The sequence below is a fragment of the Carex rostrata genome, chromosome 2, assembly GCF_964058835.1.
Source record: "Carex rostrata chromosome 2, lpCarRost1.2, whole genome shotgun sequence".
Lineage (NCBI taxonomy): Eukaryota > Viridiplantae > Streptophyta > Magnoliopsida > Poales > Cyperaceae > Carex > Carex rostrata.
In genome coordinates this window covers 3,192,890-3,213,201 of record NC_135919.1, presented here as the reverse complement: position 1 = coordinate 3,213,201, position 20,312 = coordinate 3,192,890, and the positions used below count along the sequence as shown (strand labels likewise).

At 34.8% G+C, this 20,312-nt stretch overlaps 1 protein-coding gene, 1 long non-coding RNA gene and 1 pseudogene across 3 annotated transcripts; all 3 read left to right on the top strand.

The window, feature by feature from the left end:
• Positions 1-1,009: 1,009 nt before the first annotated feature.
• On the top strand, positions 1,010-6,864 carry LOC144566968 (disease resistance protein Pik-2-like; annotated as a pseudogene). The gene is made up of 5 exons (XR_013515326.1): positions 1,010-1,493; positions 1,750-2,225; positions 2,609-4,645; positions 6,288-6,333; positions 6,646-6,864. The product of XR_013515326.1 is annotated as a disease resistance protein Pik-2-like (transcript).
• A 63-nt stretch (positions 6,865-6,927) lies between these two features.
• On the top strand, positions 6,928-9,565 carry LOC144569222 (putative disease resistance RPP13-like protein 3). Its single transcript, XM_078319467.1, has 2 exons — positions 6,928-7,398; positions 8,379-9,565. Exons 1-2 carry the CDS (start codon positions 6,935-6,937, stop codon positions 9,553-9,555), a joined length of 1,641 nt encoding a protein of 546 aa, XP_078175593.1. The 5' UTR covers positions 6,928-6,934; the 3' UTR covers positions 9,556-9,565.
• Positions 9,566-13,074: 3,509 nt separating this feature from the next.
• LOC144567449 (uncharacterized) lies at positions 13,075-13,468 on the top strand. The gene is made up of 3 exons (XR_013515413.1): positions 13,075-13,147; positions 13,201-13,312; positions 13,399-13,468. It is a non-coding gene; the product is annotated as an uncharacterized LOC144567449 (long non-coding RNA).
• The last annotated feature ends 6,844 nt before the right edge of the window (positions 13,469-20,312 follow it).

The window sequence follows — 20,312 nt, the reverse complement described above, 5'->3', positions numbered from 1 at the left end:
ATTTGGTTAAACCGTTCTTGACCAGCTCAATAACATCAGCAGTCCATTTAGAGAATTAAACCGGATAAGGATTTGGGTCTGGTTTTGTTTTGTTTAACACCGGTCCGGTCCAGTTTTTATAACACTACGAAGAGGAGCAGGGAAGGGAAGCGCACACAGGGGTAAAACTGACATTTTATTTTTGGTTAATATTAATTTGTGTTTTCAATTGACTAAAGTATGTAATGGGAATATTAATAAATTATATGGTTCAGATGAGGAAATAACCAAGTTTAAAAATTTAATGGGAAATATCTAAATCATAATTTTATAATGTGGCAAACATCTAAATTTATCAAAAAATTCTTGAAAACATTTGAAAGAATTAGGCCGGATTTTCTACCGTAGTTGCAATGTCTAACACATGATCAGAAAACGTTAACAAAATTATTGAAGGAAAACTCTCTCCTCAATTCATCGAGTATATAAAATAGAAATCTCATTATTTAGTGATATGTAATTGAAATTCGTGCTGCGCACAAATTTTTTGAAACTCCTTTCGAAAATATATCAATCCGTGTGCTATATATGCATAGAGGATGAGAAATCCTGTCTTTGGCAAGCATGCACGTGGAGATAATAATTTAATTTACTACATAGTAAAGTCAACTGATCAACGGCAGATCCGAGGTGAATTTGTTTTGTTTTGTTTTGCTTCATTAATTCAGTTGATAACTTGATATATATAGTATAGTGTAGTTTATTGTTAATGCATCGAGCTTCATACATGTTTGCCCCTCACTGACTTTTATCTTAAGATAACGTGCTAATTAAATAAAACAACAATATGTTAGAAAAGAAGATAGGCAAATGCCAGCTCTAATTGTAAGCTAGCTCTATAATAAACCCTAAACCCCAAACATAACATTAATTGCTAGTAGAAATTAGAATTAATAGTACCAATTAAATTAAGATTGAATGAAAGATATTTCTCCTCAGATCTTATAAAGATAACAAAATCATAAAACAAAGGCTAGATCTGCACATATAGTTGACCTCCACGGATTAAACTAAACCCACCACTCAGTTTGAAAATGCAGATCTCACGTTCCAACCAACACAAACTAAGAGAGACAGTGCAAAAAATGGAGGCGGCGGTGGCAGGATACGCCGAGGGTGCCCTGAAGAGCAGCTTGGGGAAGCTGGGATCTTTTCTATGGAGTGAGGCTCTGCTCATGGGGACCGTTCGTCAGGACATCCAGTTCATCTGGGAAGAGCTGCTGAGCATGGATGCAGTGCTGCAGGACGTGATCCGCTCGGGCCACCTCAACCAGCAGTCAAAGGCCTGGATGCTCCAGGTGCTTGAGGTTGCCTGTGATGCTGAGCTATGCACCGATGAGTTCATGGAAAAGGTCGGTACACGACATGGCCGTGGGCTTGCTGCAGCTGTGTGGCACTACATCCGCTCTTTGCCAACAGTAATTCCCCGATACCGTATTTCCAAGGGTATACAGGTCTGTGTATGTATGCATGTGTGTGTGTGTGAGAAAGCTTGAACTTGCATAAAAATGGAAGGTGAGAGCTTGAGTCACTCAAAATCTCAGTGTGGTACTTAATTAATTAACTCTAGTTTATGGGTATGTAATACCATCCTAGGTTTAATTACTTGCATAGGTTCTTTCAGGAACTAGTTATTAATTAATCATTTCTGTTTAATTTTTGTGAAGACTTAAATCATAGATGCTTGCTAAAGATTTATTCTGATGACAGGCGGTCAAGAGCAGAGCAAAGGAAGTTAGCGAGCTACGCTCAAGGTACAACACCACAATCCAACCTATGGAGATCGAAAACCCTGAATCGACTTGGGTCACCGGCAAAAGAGACACTGATCTGGTCCAGTACAACCATTTGGTGGCAGAGGGCGCACTGGTGGGCATCCACACTGGTGACACGCACGAGATTTGTAGGAAAGTAGCATCTGATGATGGGTTTAAGATGCTAGTCATTGTTGGACCCGCCGGGTCTGGTAAAACTGCTCTTGCACGAATGGTGTACCGCAGGAGGAACCACAATTTTGGTAGAGTCATCAGAACCGCTGCTTGAGTAACGGTTTCAGATAATCCTGACATGAAGCGGGTTCTAGAGCAAATTCTGAGGCAAGTCACGAAGAGTCCCCTCCAAGGTATCAAAGAGTATGATGTGAAGTGGCTATCAGACAAGTTGCGTGAAGAGTTGGCAAATGCTCGGTACTTAGTTTTTAGAATCTTTATTCATAACCGGTTTCTGTCTAAAGCTTTTATAGAGTTTAGACTCATGAATAACGTTTCAGCAGCAAAACGTACTAAAAAAAAACAAACAAACAACAACTAATGAAGAATCTTTCTTGAAATGCACGGGACCAGCCGCCACCAAGGCACCAACACTTTCATTTTGCCAAAAATACATAATTTAATTGTAGATAATTACATTATGGAATCTTTGAGGACAACGTTGGTATTCTGTTAACACTTAAGATGTAATTTATAATATGACTTGTGTCTCACCTTAATATATGTTTTTTAAAACCCACAATACATTGATTAGTTTGATTAATTTGATAATCGGCGATCGATATCTGTCACTTGTGCAGGTATCTCATTGTCTTGGATTCGTTATGGTCCGTGGAACATTGGCAAACATTAAAAGATGCTTTGCCTGGTACGGGTCTAGGTAGAGTAGTAGTCATGACTACTCGCAAAGAGAACGTGGCAGAAGAGTGTTGCCGCGACATCCATGACCGGGCAAGACAAAGATATGATATGCAGCCATTACCTGAGGAACAACTCGACAAATTGATCATTGAGCTGTTATCTAATGATAGACTAGAAAGGGCTCACAGTTAACTCTGGGGCAAGGTGAGAAAGGCAATATTAGATACTTGCCCGGTGCCACTGGCGCTGAAGTGCTTATGTGGTTCCCTCGCTGGCGTGGACATGGAACTCCGCTGGCTTCTTATAATGAAGCGTGATTTATTGTCAATATACAAGAGGTTCACTGATCAAGAGGACAGAACCAAAGAACTGCTCAAATACTGCTGGAGCGAATATCTTCCCCCTTCGCTGAAGCAGTGTTCTCAGGATCTCAGCAACCTTCCAGAGCATTACGCAATTAATAGAAAAAAATTAATGAGGCGGTGGATAGCTAAAGGTTATATAAACCCGGGAAGAGGTTTGAGTGTAGAAGAAGTGGCGGGAAGCTATTTTAACGAGTTTATAAGTAGGTGCATTATCGAACCTGAAAGTGTACATCCCAGTGGCAATATACGAAGGTGTCTAATTAATGGTGTGTTCAAGGAGTTCATTGCTCCAGTACCGATTACCGGCGCAAATCCAGGTGATAACCAATCACATATGAAACGTGACAACGACGGTACAAGCCCAATTGATAACGGAAAAGTGCCAAATCTGGAAAGTGTGAACACAGCAGATAACGGACAAGTACTAAACTCTGAAAATCAGAACCCAGGCAGTGAACAACAAGTCCCAAATCCCGATCCTGCTGTTTTTGAACTTTACAATATCAATCCCTCTGCTGAACTTGACTTTGTTAAAGAGCATCTCTTTTCTAGGAAACCTGAATTGTTAACCTTTCTTGATTTAGAAGGTTGCAAAGGCCTTGGCAACAGAGAATTGGATAAGCTATGCAAGTTTGTTCAGCTGAGATTCCTTAGTCTTAGGAATACAGATGTTAATCACCTTCCTAAGAAAATAGGGAAACTCAAGCTCTTAGAAACACTGGATATAAGGCAAACAAAAATTAAGAAGGTGCCTCGTGGCATTATCGGCCTCGACCGTCTAAAACATCTGCTTGCCGGTTATGTTTGTAAGCCAGAAAAGACAACTGGTGCTAACTTTATTCCATGTTCAAGGGCAGTCGAGGTGCCTATTGAGATAAAGGAAATGCGAGCGCTCCAGACATTGACACATGTAAATGCCACGCAAGCCTCCGAAATATTGCATGCCATTCGTGAACTGACCCAACTAAAAAAGTTGGGTCTCGTTATTCGTGAGGAAAAACTAAACTCCAAGCCTCTGTGCATCTCAATTATGATGTTAAGTGCCTCACTCCACTCGCTTTCAGTTTGCGACGAGCGCGAGGGGGGTTCACTCGATTTTCTCGAGTACCTGTGCTTTCCACCTCAGAAGCTCGAGAGCCTCAACCTAAGGGGCCATTTAGGTAGGCTGCCTCAATGGGTTGCCAACCATATATGCCTAACCAAAATCACTCTTTCTCATACCCAGCTCGGGAGTGATGATCTTAAATTACTCGGGGGAATCCGGAGTCTTCTCTGCCTTAAACTCTACTCAGATTCATTCCGTGAACATGCACTAGTTCTACGCAAAGACGAATTCAACACCCTTCGAGTGTTGGTCGTGTGTTGCGATGCCATACGAACCATAAGCTTTGAGGAAGGTGCAGCACCTAGCCTAGAAGTGTTCAAGTGGGTCCTGTTTCATAACCAAACCCGCAACATTCACGGCATGGTGAATCTACCAATGCTCAAAGATGTATCAGTACTCATTGGCAGTTTCGACCAAAAGCTTTATTCTCGTTTGCGCAAAATCCTTAAAAAACATGAAAATCATGCAAAATCGTTGGCTTTGAATGTCATTAAGAAAGAAAAATGGTAAGCACTCTTTTACTGGTTATCTTTATAAGATTTCTTTTTGTTTCATTAGCTAAAAAAAACTAACGATGCTAGCAATTTGGAAAGTTAAGGATTTGCGCCTCAACAATAGTCAAGCATTTTTAAATTACATTAATTTTATACATAGTCTATTTTATTTTTTTTGAGATATGCCCGTAGGCCCCACACACTCACACATCTTCCAGCCTTTGGCTGGGATCGAACCCACATCTCTCAGAGGAGAGTGGGGTGTCTTTATCAACTGCGCTACGCAGTGGTGACATACATAGTCTATTCAAATTAGCAAGAATGTATTTACAATTTTAATTTTCAATTTTGGTGCCTTGGTAGTCACTACCAAGTTTTCAAAAAAAAAAAAATTCAATTTTGGTAAGTATTTATCAAATTTCATGGTTGTCAAACTTTTATAAAGCAGCTTTTATTTATATATCATTTTTTTTTTCTTTTTGCAGGGAGAACACTGAAGATGAAACCGAAACCACAAATTCCAATTGTAACATATTTTGGAGATAATTTATGTTTCATGTTATATATATTGCTCTGTGAATTCCAATATTTGGATGGTAATGTTATTTTTTTTTCTACTGTGATGTTCTTATTGAACTTATATGTTAAGATAAAATTATGGTAATGTGGCAATAATTTTTGCCCTGTATATGTATGAATTTATTAGTCATTAATTTCTTTTTTTTTCAAATTATAGAAATTCAATTTTACACAATAAAAAATTTCTCCACTTACACAGAACTGCGTCGATAAGCACCATGTTTACTGTTTTTTATTTTTTTTAAGGAAGAAACTACACAAAAGTCGGGTTTCACACTCATGACTAACTGGGTCTCCTTGTTCAATTGAATAAATATAAAAATTCAGTGTCAATTTATTGCTGGGGTTGCAAAATTGAAGCCTTGAAAGCAAGAGTCTATACAAAATAGCTATTTTTTAAGAAAATCAAGTTCATTACATAGTCAGGGGAGGACTCAGCACCATATGGAGGACAGAGCATTGAAAAGAAATTACAAGTCAAAGCAGTTTTTTTTATCAAGTTCTCAATTAGATAATGAGTTTAAATTCTATTAGCTATTTAAATCCAATTCGATATTTATTTCTCCGATGAAAATCTTGGATCCGCGTGCATTGCTAACTAATATGAACTCCCCTAGTTGAACACACATACAAACTGAAAATATGAAGGCAAACAAGAATCGAAATTATAGTCATTAATTTCTCACTCGTATAACTACAAATCTAGCACAAGATATTGATCTCAAGAACAACTAAGTTGATCAAACACATACGATCAATGAGCGATCAACAAAACCTGGGCAATATATAAATATGAAATATCTAACCTTTCTACGAAATTCTCTGTATAGAACGAGGGAAGAGAGACGAGCAAATGAAGCTTTTTTGTTCTTTTCTTTTCTTTGTTTTCCTTTACTTTTTTGACAGAGAAATAAACTGACAAGGTTCAGTGCAGTAAGTTTTAGAAAAGCGCGTGACAGTTAGTTTACAGAAAGAGAATCTCTGTTGCGTTCTCCGTGTGACAATCCGTGAAACCATTTGAGAAATGGTTCATGTAACTTTGTTAATTCCAAAACTAAAAACTTATTTCATGAAGGTGGGACCAAATGACACTTTCATCAGAAGCAAATAATGAGAATCGGGTCTTTAAATGCCTGATAAGAAAAATTAAAGACAGATAAAACTAGGCCCAGTCATGGCCCAAAAATAATATAAAAATTAAAGATAGATAAAACTAGGCCCAGTCATGGCCCAAAAGGAATATAAAAATTAAAGATAGATAAAACTAGGCCCAGTCCTGGCCGAAAACGAATATAAAAATTAAAGATAGATAAAACTAGGCCCAGTCATGGCCCAAAAGATTATAAAAATTAAAGATAGATAAAACTAGGCCCAGCCATGGCCCAAAAAGTAAAACCTAAAACTCGTCTTCACAACTCTTTCTTCTTCTCCAGCTGACAAAAAGCAAATTCAACCTCTCCAGTACTTCACTTCAGACCCTCTTACCGGAGAAGATGACAGGAGAGGTTAAAGAAGAAAGCAACTCTAGTATGAATAAGAGGTACTTTGTTGCTGTTCATGTGGGAGCTGGATATCATTCTTCTAACGAGAAGGCCTTTCGCCTTGTTATGAAGCGTGCCTGCCTTGCCGCTGCTTCAATTCTCCATGCCTGAAGTCCAGAACGGAAGTCGAGTTCTTATGACAAGCAGAATTATCGATGTTGCTTTGTCAGCGGACCCAAAAATGACACCATACAAACTCAACTTCTTAGATGATAAGGAGAGCCTAGATCTCCTCCTCAAAAAGGCTCTCTCTTATCAAGAATCTAAAGAAGAATGTCCTAGCGATCTCCATGTGTTAGCATGTGAATTATCAAAGAAATGTAAGGGGTTACCTCTGGCTTTGATAGTAGTTGGTGGTATCCTTTTAAATAAAGAATGCACGTACCCTGTTTGGAATAGGGTGTTGCAAACAATGGATTGGTACACAAAAGGCAAGGATTGCATGCAAGTTTTAGCCATGAGCTATGAAGATATGCCATATCATCTCAAAGCATGCTTTTTATATCTTGCTTCTTTTCCGGAAGACTATGAGATCTCTGCAAACCGCCTGATCAGAATGTGGGTCGCTGAGGGATTCATACCACTCGAGGGGAGGGCAACAATGGAGGAAATAGCTGAGGACTGCCTTGAGGAACTCTTTCAAAGGTTATATTTTTGTTTCCTTTTTTTTTTCCTCAAGTTAACTAGAACACATTTCATGAATTAATACTTGATATATACTCAAAACTTTTTTATAATAGAGTTGTCAAAGTAGAGATCTTCCATCAGAAAGTATCCTAAAACTAAAACAAAAATTCGAGTGAAATGAAATTTAAGATGAACAACAATAAGCTACAAGACCTTATTAATTAATACACTTTGCAACGAGATCAATCTTTTTTCCAAAAATACAAGTTCCTTCACAAGTATCATACACATTAAGTTTATGATTTCTTCTCTACTAAATAGCTTCTTCCTCGAAAACCTTCTACCAAGTGTTCTCATTTTTAAAAAAATGGAGGGATCAAAAGCTTCTTCTAAATTAGATATATCTTGACTTCCATAGCAAAATAAATAGTTGATACCATTAATTTGACATTAAAACACAGCTCTAAGAATAAAACCAAAATTGTTGCTTACGAGATTGGAGGGTGCAAAATTATAATTTTGCATGAGGGATTAGGATTTCAAAAAATAGTTTGAATTTTATAATATTATTTCAAAATTTCAACCAACATATATATATGTACATTCAAATGTTTCTCTTAAAATTTAGAACATTACAAAAAATCTTATTTAATATAGAATAACGTACAAAATTTACGAAGTCTATATTTTAATCTCATTACAATTAATAATCAGCATAAATTTATTATATCTTTCCATTTATTAACTTATGTTTTAATGTCCACTGCCCGGTCGGAGTTGTTCGATCCGCGTCAAAGTCTGTACACACTTGATCCGCACTAATCTTAAAATGGATCATGCGGATCTTGACACGGATTGAACAGATCCAACCGAGCATCAGACTGATTTCTATCTGACGCCCATCCAGAAGGCCCCCGTTTCCATAAACTTATATATATTATATTGCCTGCAATATTTACAATATTTCCTGACTTGTTTATAAACAAAAATTAATTCAGGAGTATGATTCAAGTATTAAGTCGATCCACGAATGGTTCGATCAAGTGTTTCCAAGTGCATGATCTTCTTCGTGACTTAGCAATGCATGAAGCCAAGCAGGAAAACTTTGTTACGGTTTTCTCACAAGCATCAGATGTCAACCAGCGCTATGGTGGAACTCGACGCGCTTCGCTGCAATCCTGCAAACCAGAATTGCTGGAATATGTAGGTCCAAATACCCGTTCTTTACTATGGTTTGGCCTGCGCATACCCAAGTGTTATAATTTTAGGCTACTTAAAGTTCTAGAACTTGTGGGCGTTAGAAATTGCACTCCCGACTTGGTTAGGGGAATTGAGAAGTTGATTCACCTTAAATACTTGGGGTTTAGAAATTCCGGAATTGCACTAAAATCCTTATGTTCCTTTCGCCAGATGAAGACCCTTGAAACCCTCGATATTCGAGGAACTAAAGTTACAGTACCTAATTCCTTGTGGAATATTAGAACATTGAGGCATGTACTGTGTGATGGCATACCTGCACCAACATCAGCAAGTAACTTAATAAACCTCCAGACCCTCCGATCCATATGTCCTATAGATTCAGGGTTTAGGAAGTTGCCCATTTTAAACAACCTGCGTAACTTACATCTTTTTACTAGTCATGAAGAAAATTGGGTTCCCATGATCACTTTACTTCAAACGCTGTATTTTCTGGTCACTCTAGATATCAGATTTACGGGTTCTGAGGAGATTCCTTTACCTGTGGAAATTGTTTACCCAAAATCACTTCCAAATTACGAGAAGTTACAATTTTTGTCCTTGAAAGGATTATGGTCTAAGAATGTTTCCTTAGAGGCTAACTTGTTTCCACCACATCTCGTTAAATTGACACTTATTAAGTCCAAACTTGGTCAAAACCCAATGCCGGAACTTGGAAAATTAAAGAGCCTAAAGAAACTTCGCCTAAGAAATGTGGTGGACAAGCACGTTTCAATAATGATCTGTCCAGATGGATTCCCTGTCCTGCAATACTTGGAACTAGATAATAACTGGAACATGGATTTCACGGTGGCACAGCGAGTCATGCCAAGGCTTACATACCTCCTAGTATGTGACAAAATAGAGCTCCACCTGCCTCCTGAGCTACAACACGTTACCATTAAAATCGTTAATCAGATGACATTCAAGTATTATTGACCACTTTTTCCTTTCACTTTTTTTTTCTTTTTTGGAACAAAATTAATTAACATCTTTTATTAATTTGTAATATGCATGGCGCATATATGTATGTCTTATGAATGCTTTGGTTGTACGCATGGAAAGTACACCATAAATATTATGTTTTGGATTATAATTTGAATATGATAACTATGTGTTGGTCTTTTATCTCCATTTCCCTTACAAATTAACTGAGACTTATTTCCCTGGAATGAGATCCGGTGCTTTTCTTTCCATGCTATTTCCGTGCTCTTCTCTCTCTCTCTCCTCTTACTTTGGAGCCCACGTGATTCACTTTCTCTCTCTTCTCTTCTTTGAAGAGAGATATAGAGAGAAAATGGAGAACAGCCGGCTGCTTTTCTACTAAGAAAAGCAGAGGATGGGTTTCCTATTTCCCTTGCGAAAGCATCAACAGGGTAACTAAAGATATTACGCGCACCTCGTCTACATCTTGTTGATCAAGTGATTTCAAAAAAAAAAAAAATTATCTTTCAATAAATATTGTATTGAACAACAATTTCACTTTTCTGTAATAAAGAAAAACATTATCTAATTATAATAACAATATTAATTGCATAAGAGCGGAATTAGAAAATTGAGATTAAGGAGCTGAAAAATCTAATATTATTTTATTTTATTTTATAAAGAGTCTGATAAGTATTTATACATATAAAATTATAAAAGTTTAAGAATGGGGAGGATTAGTCTCCTTTTCTCAAACTGTGACTGTTAATCTATTATTCTACTTTTAATATATATACTAAAAAACTAGGCAAAGGTTTCTATGGACATAAGGACCTATTTGTAAAATGAACATAATTTTATTTTCAAAGTTCAAACAGTCGATCCGAACCGTTCATCTTGTTCTCCATATTAATATGTGCTTGGAGACCAAATTTTACATTTTTCTGAATTTTTTTACTATTTATTAAGATGGGTACAAAATTCAATGGTCTGAATTTGATATTTTTTGTACCCATCTTAATAAATAGTAAAAAAATTCAGAAAAATGTAAAATTTGGTCTCCAAAAACATATTAATATGGAGAACAAGATGAACGGTTCGGATCGACTGTTTGAACTTTGAAAATAAAAATATGTTCATTTTACAAATAGATCCTTATGTCCATAGAAGCATCACTCAAAAAACTATTATTCTAGCATCTAGTTTTGGAGGTGAAACTCTCCGAGATTTTTATTTTTACCCAAAAAATAAATAATTTTATTATAAATAACCACGTTTTTCGAAAAAAATTATTTCTGCCCAAACCGCATATATTCTGTGCGGCCCGAATTAAAAATTCGGACCGTATAGAATATATGCGGTCCGAAAAAAAAAATTATTTGGATTTAAAAATTCGGACCGCCTAGAATATTTGCGGTCCGAAATTTTTTTTTTTTTTTTCAAATGGCCTAGGCAATTTTTGAGTGATAATATCTCACGATCTGTTTAGAAATTTTGGATAAAACTTCACAATCTTGTTCACCGATGTCAAGACTACATATAGTCTTGACATCTTAGAATAAGTCTGTAAAGTTTTATTTAAGATCTCTGAACAGATTGTGAGATATCATCACTCAAAAATTACCCAAACTGCTAAATGAGAGCTTCTGAGTCCAACTTTGCATCCCTGGTTAACATAGGAAACCATTTTCAAAATTCATGAAAATTGACCGACATATAGTCTTGACATCGTAGAACAAGTCTGTGAAGTTTTATTTAAAATCTCTAAACAGATCGTGAGATATCATCACTCAAAAATTGCCCGAACTGCTAAAGGAGTGATTCTGAGTCCAACTTTGCATCCCTGGTTAACATAGGAAACCATCTTCAAAATTCATGAAAATTGATCGACATGTAGTCTTGATATCGGTGAACAAGACCGTGAAGTTTCATCCAAAATCTCTAAACAGATCGTGAGATATTATTACTCAAAAATTGCCTAGGCCATTTGAAAAAAGCAAAAAAAAAAAAAAAAAAAAAATTCGGACCGCAAATATTCTAGGCGGTCCGAATTTTTAAATCCAAAAAAAAAAAAATTTCGGACCGCATATATTCTATACGGTCCGAATTTTTAATTCGGGCCGCACAGAATATATGCGGTTTGGGTAGAAATAAAATTTTTCGAAAAACGTGATTATTTATAATAAAATTATTTATTTTTTGGGTAAAAATAAAATTATTTATTTTTTGGGTAAAAATAAAATTATTTATTTTTTGGGTAAAAATAAAATTATTTATTTTTTGGGTAAAAATAAAAATCTCAGTGAAACTCTAACCGTAGGTTAAAAACGCTACCGTAGGTATCTATATTTCAGGAAAAACGGAGCGGATATCCGCGCTATCCGGATTCAAATTTTCGACTTTTCTGGTGCTCGAATCCGCACCACAGCTACAATTATAGTTTTTCGCTTAGTATATAGAGCTTTCAAAATTATTTTCCTTTTAGTAGTGGGACAAACGTTAAAGCTTCGATCCGGAATTTCTCTGAGACCTGATTCCAATTTTGTCTTGGTCCGTGGGCTTTTTACTTTTTGAAAAGCTGATAGTGTGCTTTGAAAGTTTCAATGCTACATATGCAAGTCAATTTCATACGTCCTCAATCTACAATTATTTGTTTTACTCTTCTCCATTTAAATACTCATAGACATCTCCATTTATTTATATTTTTTAATATGTTTCAATTACAAAGAACAAATCAATATTTGTATAATTTTGTTTTAAAAATAATTTGGTATATACAACATAAACGGAAGGTATTATATTTGCATAAATAAGTTTTTTTTTTCCTGATTTCTTTTCTTAAAGTTCATATGACTTGATTATCCGACCATTATTCATTTTATATCGGTATTCAAATCCGTATCCGTGGACTATTCGTTTCGTATCCGTATCCGTTTAAGGCGGATTTAGTTTTGAATTTTGATATCCGTTTACTATCCGTATCTGTATTCATATCCACTCATTTTCTGACGGATGCGGATATGATATCAGCATTATCCGCTCCGTATCCGCTCCGTTTTCACCCCTAATACTTATGCCACCTCCAAAAATCAAATCCATTTTATAATCCTGGCTTCTGACAAAGAAAGATAGAAAAAATATAAATTTTAGTTCTAAGGTAAATTTTCATATAAATTAAAGATAGATAAAACTAGGCCCAGTCGTGGCCCAAAAAGTAAAACTTAAAACTCGTCTTTACAACTTTTTTCTTCTTCTCCAGCTGACAAAAAACAAATTCCACTTCTCCCATACTTCATTTCAGAAATTGAAATATTGTAACTGAAGTATCTGTAATTTGATTCTTCTTTAAAGCAAAACCCATGGCCCAAAATTAACGATAGATAAAACTAGGCCCAGGCCCAGCCGCAGCCCAAAAAGTAAAACCTAAAACCCTTTCTTCTCCAGCTGACAAAAAGTAAATTCCACCTCTCCAGTACTTCACTTCAGACCTTCTTTCTTGCCTTCCAAAAGGCTCATCAAACCAGAATTGTCAAATTGAGAAAGCAAAGGTCGGAGAGAAGATGACAGGAGAGGTTAAAGAAGAAAGCAACTCTAGTATGAATAAGAGGTACTTCGTTGCAATACGGGCCAGACCCATATTTTTCATCAAAAAAAAAAGAGGTACTTCGTTGCTGTTCATGTGGGAGCTGGATATCATTCCCCTTCTAACGAGAAGGCCTTTCGCCTTGTCATGAAGCGCGCCTGCCTTGCCGCTGCTTCAATTCTCCAAAAGGTTTCCCTTCTCTTTCTCCCGTCACTAGTCGATTCAATGGGGTTTTCAGTAATTGTTGCTAATAACAGCAAATTCTGTGAATTTAGGATGATGGTACAAGTCTCGATGCTGTTGCAGCTGCTATCCAAATGTTGGAGGTTTGTTAGATAGAACAATAGAACAATTCATCTAGGGTGTTCAAACAGTCGGTTCAGTTAAAATCAAATTCTAATAGTCAAATTAAATTTTTTATTGATTTTCAAAAATATTCCTGAACCAACCGAATTAAACTTACCAACCGAATAACAACCGAATAAAAAAAAATCGAAGTAATTTTCGGTTTGTTAATTGAACTAAAATAAAATAACTTTAACTTCAAAAATTCAAAACTCAATAAATAGTTAAATACACATATAATCTTAATAATTGTAGAAATAAATATCAACATATATGCCGGTCAACAAAAACTGTATGAACAGATATATTCTTCAAACTATCTCGATTCACCTTCTGATCCGCGGACCCACCTTTTGATATATACGGAGGGGTGCCACAATTCAGTCAAATGTTCTTACTACAATTATGGAGCAACTCTCAGACTAACATCATTTTTTTTTAAATAATCATATTATATTTAGTGTAATCTTTTGTCTTACCAATTTTTTTGACTAATTTTTTTTACTACTATTTTCCTATTATTTTTGACTAATAATATCCTTATTCGTATCTGTCCGATATATCCAATCCGTATCCGTTTAATATCTGATCGTATCCGTATCCGTATATAAAAAACTATAACGGATAAAAATACGATTTGATCACTATATGATCCATGATCCGTATCGGGCCGTTTACACCCTTATCCTTGCTAAATGCCCCTCTTATATGTTAACAACCCCACAGTTGACAGTGAATATTTTTTTTAGTTTTCACATGTTTGTCCCTGGCTTTGTAGGTAATCATTCCCGATTTTTTTAAAAATACCCACCAAAAAAAACATTTTATTAAAAATAACCATACTTCAGCCAAATTTTTAAAAATACCCAAACCGCGGATTTTTTCCGCCCTCCGGAATTTTTATTCCGGCCCACGGAAAAAATTCGCGCCCCGAAAATTTTTTTTTTTTTTTTCCGAACGCGGATATTATCCGCGCCCCGGATTTTTAAATAATTTTTTTTTTTTTTTTTTTTTAGAGTTTGGAGAAAAAAAAAGTTTTTTTGGTCCAACTTTGCAACTCTGGTTAACACATCAAAACACCTTCAAAAATCATGAAAATTTACCGACATGCATTCTTGACTTCATAGAATAACACTGTGAAGTTTCATTCAAAATCTCAAAACAGATCGTGAGATATCGGCTCTCAAAAATTGCCCGAACTGCTGAAGGAGTGCTTCTGAGCCCAACTTTGCACCTCTGATTAACATATCAAAACACCTTGAAAAATAATGAAAATTTACCTACATGCATTCTTGACTTCATAGAACAATACTGTGAAGTTTCATACAAAATCTCAAAACAGATCGTGAGATATCGGCTCTCAAAAATTGCCCGAACTGCTGAACGAGCGCTTCTGAGCCCAAATTTGCACCTCTGATTAACATATCAAAACACCTTCCAAAATCATGAAAATTTACCGACATGTATTATTGACTTCATAGAACAAGACTGTGAAGTTTCATACAAAATCTCAAAACAGATCGTGAGATATCGGCTCTCAAAAATTGCCCGAACTGCTGAACGAGTGCTTCTGAGCCCAAATTTGCACATTTGATTAACATATCAAAACACCTTCAAAAATCATGAAGCTTCAGAAGCACTCGTAAATCATGAAGCTTCAGAAGCTTCCAAAATCATGAACCAGAGGTGCAAAGTTGGGCTCAGAAGCACTCGTTCAGCAGTTCGGGCAATTTTTGAGAGCTGATATCTCACGATCTGTTTTGAGATTTTGTATGAAACTTCACAGTCTTGTTGTATGAAGTCAAGAATGCATGTCGGTAAATTTTTATGATTTTTGAAGGTGTTTTGATATGTTAATCAGAGGTGCAAAGTTGGGCTCAGAAGCACTCGTTCAGCAGTTCGGGCAATTTTTGAGAGCCGATATCTCACGATCTGTTTTGAGATTTTGAATGAAACTTCACAGTGTTATTCTATGATGTCAAGAATGCATGTCGGTAAATTTTCATTATTTTTGAAGTTGTTTTGATATGTTAACCAGAGTTGCAAAGTTGTACCAAAAAAACTTTTTTTTTCTCCAAACTCTAAAAAAAAAAAAAAAATTTAAAAATCCGGGGCGCGAATTTTTTTTTTTTTTCGGGGCGCGGAAAAAATCGGCGGTTTGGGTATTTTTAAAAATTTGGCTGAAGTCTGGTTATTTTTAATAAAATGTTTTTTTTTTGTGGGTATTTTTAAAAAAATCGGTAATCATTCTCTGTTGATGACAAAGTTTTGGATCAGATCAAATGCTCATTCCTGACAAAGGATCTTGAGCCAAGTAACTTCACATTCATATAACCAGCGCCTAGACATTGAAATTTTTTTAGAAACCATAATTAAAAAACAAAAAAAAATTTATCAAACCAACTTGATTGCTTTGGTTTTTACAAAAAAACTATAAGAACTGAGATATCATTTCAGTCTGAAGTATTTTTTTTTTTTTCATACCGAATTGTTATTTCGGTCCGAGGTGTTTTCACAAGTTTTACCCAAACATAAACATTTTTTTTCGAAATTTGTGAAAACAGCTCGGACTGAATGACAATTCAGTCCGAAATAAAAAAAACAATTCGGACCAAAATGACATGCATTTCGGTTCTTATGGTTTTCATAAAAAACGAAACAATCAAGTTGGTTTGATAAATTATTATTTTTATATATGGTTTCTAAAAAAAATTTCAGACATATCAAATAATGCATACCCTTTTTTATTTTATTTTATTTTATTTTAATTCACACAAGTATCAGTGGATGTGCATTCAGATTCTGGCACACCTCAACCAAACGCCACAATATTTCTGAGCTGAAGAGGCCAACTTTCTGCAAGTAGATGCAAGAAAATTCAACTTTGACAGTACTAGTACAGTACCATTTTGATCATTATGTATTATAATTAGATGGGACTAATAAAGGTAATGGAGAATTGGGTGCGAAGGGAGGTGAAGAGGAAGAGGAGCAGACACAAGGGTAAAACAGACATTTTAGTTTTTTTTGTTAATATTAATTTGTGTTTTTTTTGTTAATATAATTTGAAAAACAAACAGAACCTCTGAAATTGTTCTTGAGAACATTGAAAGAATTACGCTGGATTTTCTACCGCACTTTTAATTTTTAACACATGGGAAGACGTTAAAAAAATTATTGAAGGACAACCTTTTCTCTCCTCAATTCATTGAATATATAAACTAGAAATTAATCTCATAATTTTTTAGATGCAATTTAAATATTGGGTGTTGCGTTGCTCCAGAGTATGATCATTTAAAATTCTGTGCTCCACAAATTTTCTAAAACTCTTTTTCAAAATATATCAAGAATAGGGTTCTAATATCTCATCATATCTCATATTTTATATATTCATTTTCAAAGACCAAACTATCCATCCGAATGACTCGACATAATATTCATATTAAAATATGCTTGGGATAAAACTTTATAATTTTTAGAAACTTTTTATTATTTTTTAAGATAGGTACAAAATTAGTGTTTTTGGACCGTTCAAAAACAATGATTTTTTATCTATCTAAAAAAATAGCAAAAAATTTCAAAAAATTATAAAATTTCATACCTATGTATATTTTAGTATGGATATCATATTGAGCAGTTCAGATCAACAGTTTGAACTTTAGAAACAAAATTATAAAATATGAGGTATGATGAGATATATATGATCGAAAAGCATGAGTATGCATTGTGCCGGAGAGGATGAAAACTTCTTCGTCTTTGTGTCAGAACGCAAGCATTTTCACATAATGGAGAAAATAATTCGAGTAAATTTTGCTAGAGATAACTAAACTTTGTCATTTGTCACGAATTGGTTACTCAAGTTTGATTTGTCTCTTTTTAGCCACTCAACTTTGTCATTTGTCTCAATTAAGTCATTATATATTTTTCCGTCCAAAATCTTAACGGAATATTTTCATTTCGTCCAAAATATTAACAAAATATACCCATTCCGTCCAAAATAATAACGGAATGAGCATATTATATTCAAAATACTAACGGAATGATAATATTCTGTTAAGATTTTGGACGAAAAAATATAAAGTGGCTTGATTGTGACAAATAACAAAATTGAGTGACTAAAAATGAACAAATCAAACTTAAGTAATTAATTCGTGACAAATGACAAAGTCTAGTGACCTCCAACGAAATTTACTCAAATAATTCTAATACATAGTAAGTCAACTGGATGGCAGATGAGAGGTGCATTCATTTTATTTTGTTTAACTTGATATATATAGTCTAGTTTTTAGAGTTCATGACACAGTGCCAGCTGCTTAATTATATTTAATTCGTTAGTTAAAACTCAATGGCACATCTCGAGGTCCACCCTCCTTAATTTATTTGATTAATTAATTAATTCACTTGATTAATTAGTCGAGTTCAGTTCGCACATCTACATCCAGCTCCTCGTTTTTATTACTAAACAAGAATAGGAAATAGGGTGCAAACGGATCGGATATGGATCGGATCGATAGTGGTAAAATTATATCTATATTCGTTTTTAGTTTTTGGATACGGATACGAATCAAATATTAGACAGATACGGATCGGATATCGGATATCCATACATATATACATAAATATTTTCATAAAATATATTATACTAGAGTTTGGCTAGTATAACATCAGTGTCATTTCAACTTATATAACATCAACTCTAAAACTTATCAAATCGACTTCAAACGGTGAATCCAAACCGTTCAAACCAATCAACTTCATTATTAGTTGTGCGTTTACGTGCAAAATTTATAACTTTTCGAATTTATTTATTATTAAGTCAAGCGGTCAAATATGTGAGTTTTTAAATTAATTTTAATACATTCATTTTTTCAATATTTTTACCACTTGATTTGATACTAAAATAACTCGAAAATATAAAAATTTTGTATATAAACGCATCACTCATAATGTAAATCGGTTTGAACGGTTTGGATTAATCGTTCGAAATCGATTTGTTAGGTTTTAGACTTAGTGTTATATAGGCTAAAATGACACTAATGTTATATTAGTTATACTCATTATAATATATGGTATATATCTCACTCGTATAACTACAAATCTAGCACAAGATATTGATCTCAAGAACAACTAAGTTGATCAAACATACGATCAATGAGCGATCAACAAAACCTGGGCAATATATATATAAATATGAAATATCTAACCTTTTTACGAAATTCTCTGTATAGAACGAGGGAAGAGAGACGAGCAAATGAAGCCTTTTTGTTCTTTTCTTTGTTTTCTTTTTCTTTTTTGACAGAGAAATGAACTGACAAGGTTCAGTGCAGTCTAATTCACATCCTCTGAGATATCTCATATTTTGTGTGACTTTTTGGAGAATCACAACCGTTCAAATACATTCTGCATGAATCTCAAAGCTTACATAATACTGGCCCCCTGAGCTATCCCGAATAGGCACTGGACACATCGATCACGCAAAATATGAGATATCTCGGAGGATACGCACTCAAGTTTTAGAAGAGCGCGTCACAGTTAGTTTACAGAAAGAGAATCTATCTTGCGTTCTCCGTGTGACAATCCGTGAAACCGTTTGAGAAATGGTTCATGCAAGTATGTAACTTTTGGAAAAAGGGGAGGTAGCACAATTGGCTAGGAAGATCTCCTATAATTGTTATACCCAAAGGTCGAGAGTTCGATTTCCCTCACAAACCTAGGTAGCTACTACCAAGTTTTCAAAAAAAAGTATGTAACTTTGTTAATTCCAAAATATTTACTTTTTTGAAGATAGATAAAGGCCCATCTATGGCCCAAAAAGAATATAAAAGTTAAAGATAGATAAAACTAGGTCCAGATATGGCCCAAAAACTAAAAACCTAAAACTCGTCTTCACAACTCTCCAGCTGACAAAAATCAAGTTCCACTTCTCCAGTACTTCACTTCAGACCCTCTTACCGGAGAGAAGATGACAGGAGAGGTTAAAGAAGAAAGCAATTCTATCATAGCGGTAGCTATAACGGGTCTCATATAGCGGTAATAGCGGTCGTAGCTGAGTTAGCGCAATTTTATCTCATAGCTTAGCGTTTATGGTCCGGAAAAGCTATAGCGTAGCTATAACGCCGCTATAGCTAGCTATTTAGATGCTTGGATGGGACTAATAAAGGTAATGGAGAATTGGGTGCGAAGGGAGGTGAAGAAGAAGAGGAGCACGAAAAACTGATATTTTAGTTTTTTTTGGTTAATATTAACTTCTTCTTTTTTGTTAATATAATTTGAAAAACAAATGAACAACTTGAAGAGAATCGTGTTGATTAATTAGTTTACTTGATTTCTGATATAAAATATTATTATTTTGTGTTAATACGTACTCTTCAATCAATATTATTATTTTGTGTGCAAGAATGCAGATTCGAAATTAAACTCTAACTATGTACTAAAAAAGTAAAAGCGTGAGTTGAGTTTTAATTTCTTGAGGAGGTTCCAATAACTCATGCTTTTCATATTCATTATACCTCACATTTTATATCTTTGTTATTATAAAATAATAATAAACAAAAACAAAGTAGAGATGTTGTATTTTAGAAAATCTAAAGCAAATACATACTCCAACCAAGCTGCACAAAATTGAGATGTGAGATGTTGCCTTTATCATGTACGATAAAGATACAACTGTACAAAAATTTTTAAAATCTTAAAATTACAATATGCTTCTCCCTTTATATATATTTTATTATATTAATGGAGCTTCACATTTCAAAGAAAATGACACAAATATTCCGGCCATTTTTATTAATATCCCTAAAACAAATCAAAATTTTAAAAATGCCCCTGTGTACCATTTTTTTTT

Coding starts and splice junctions, on each gene's coding strand:
- LOC144569222 (XM_078319467.1), top strand. CDS start 6,935: ATGACACCATACAAACTCAACTTCTTAGATGATAAGGAGAGCCTAGAT. Junction 7,399..8,378: donor CTTGAGGAACTCTTTCAAAG/GTTATATTTTTG, acceptor AAATTAATTCAG/GAGTATGATTCAAGTATTAA.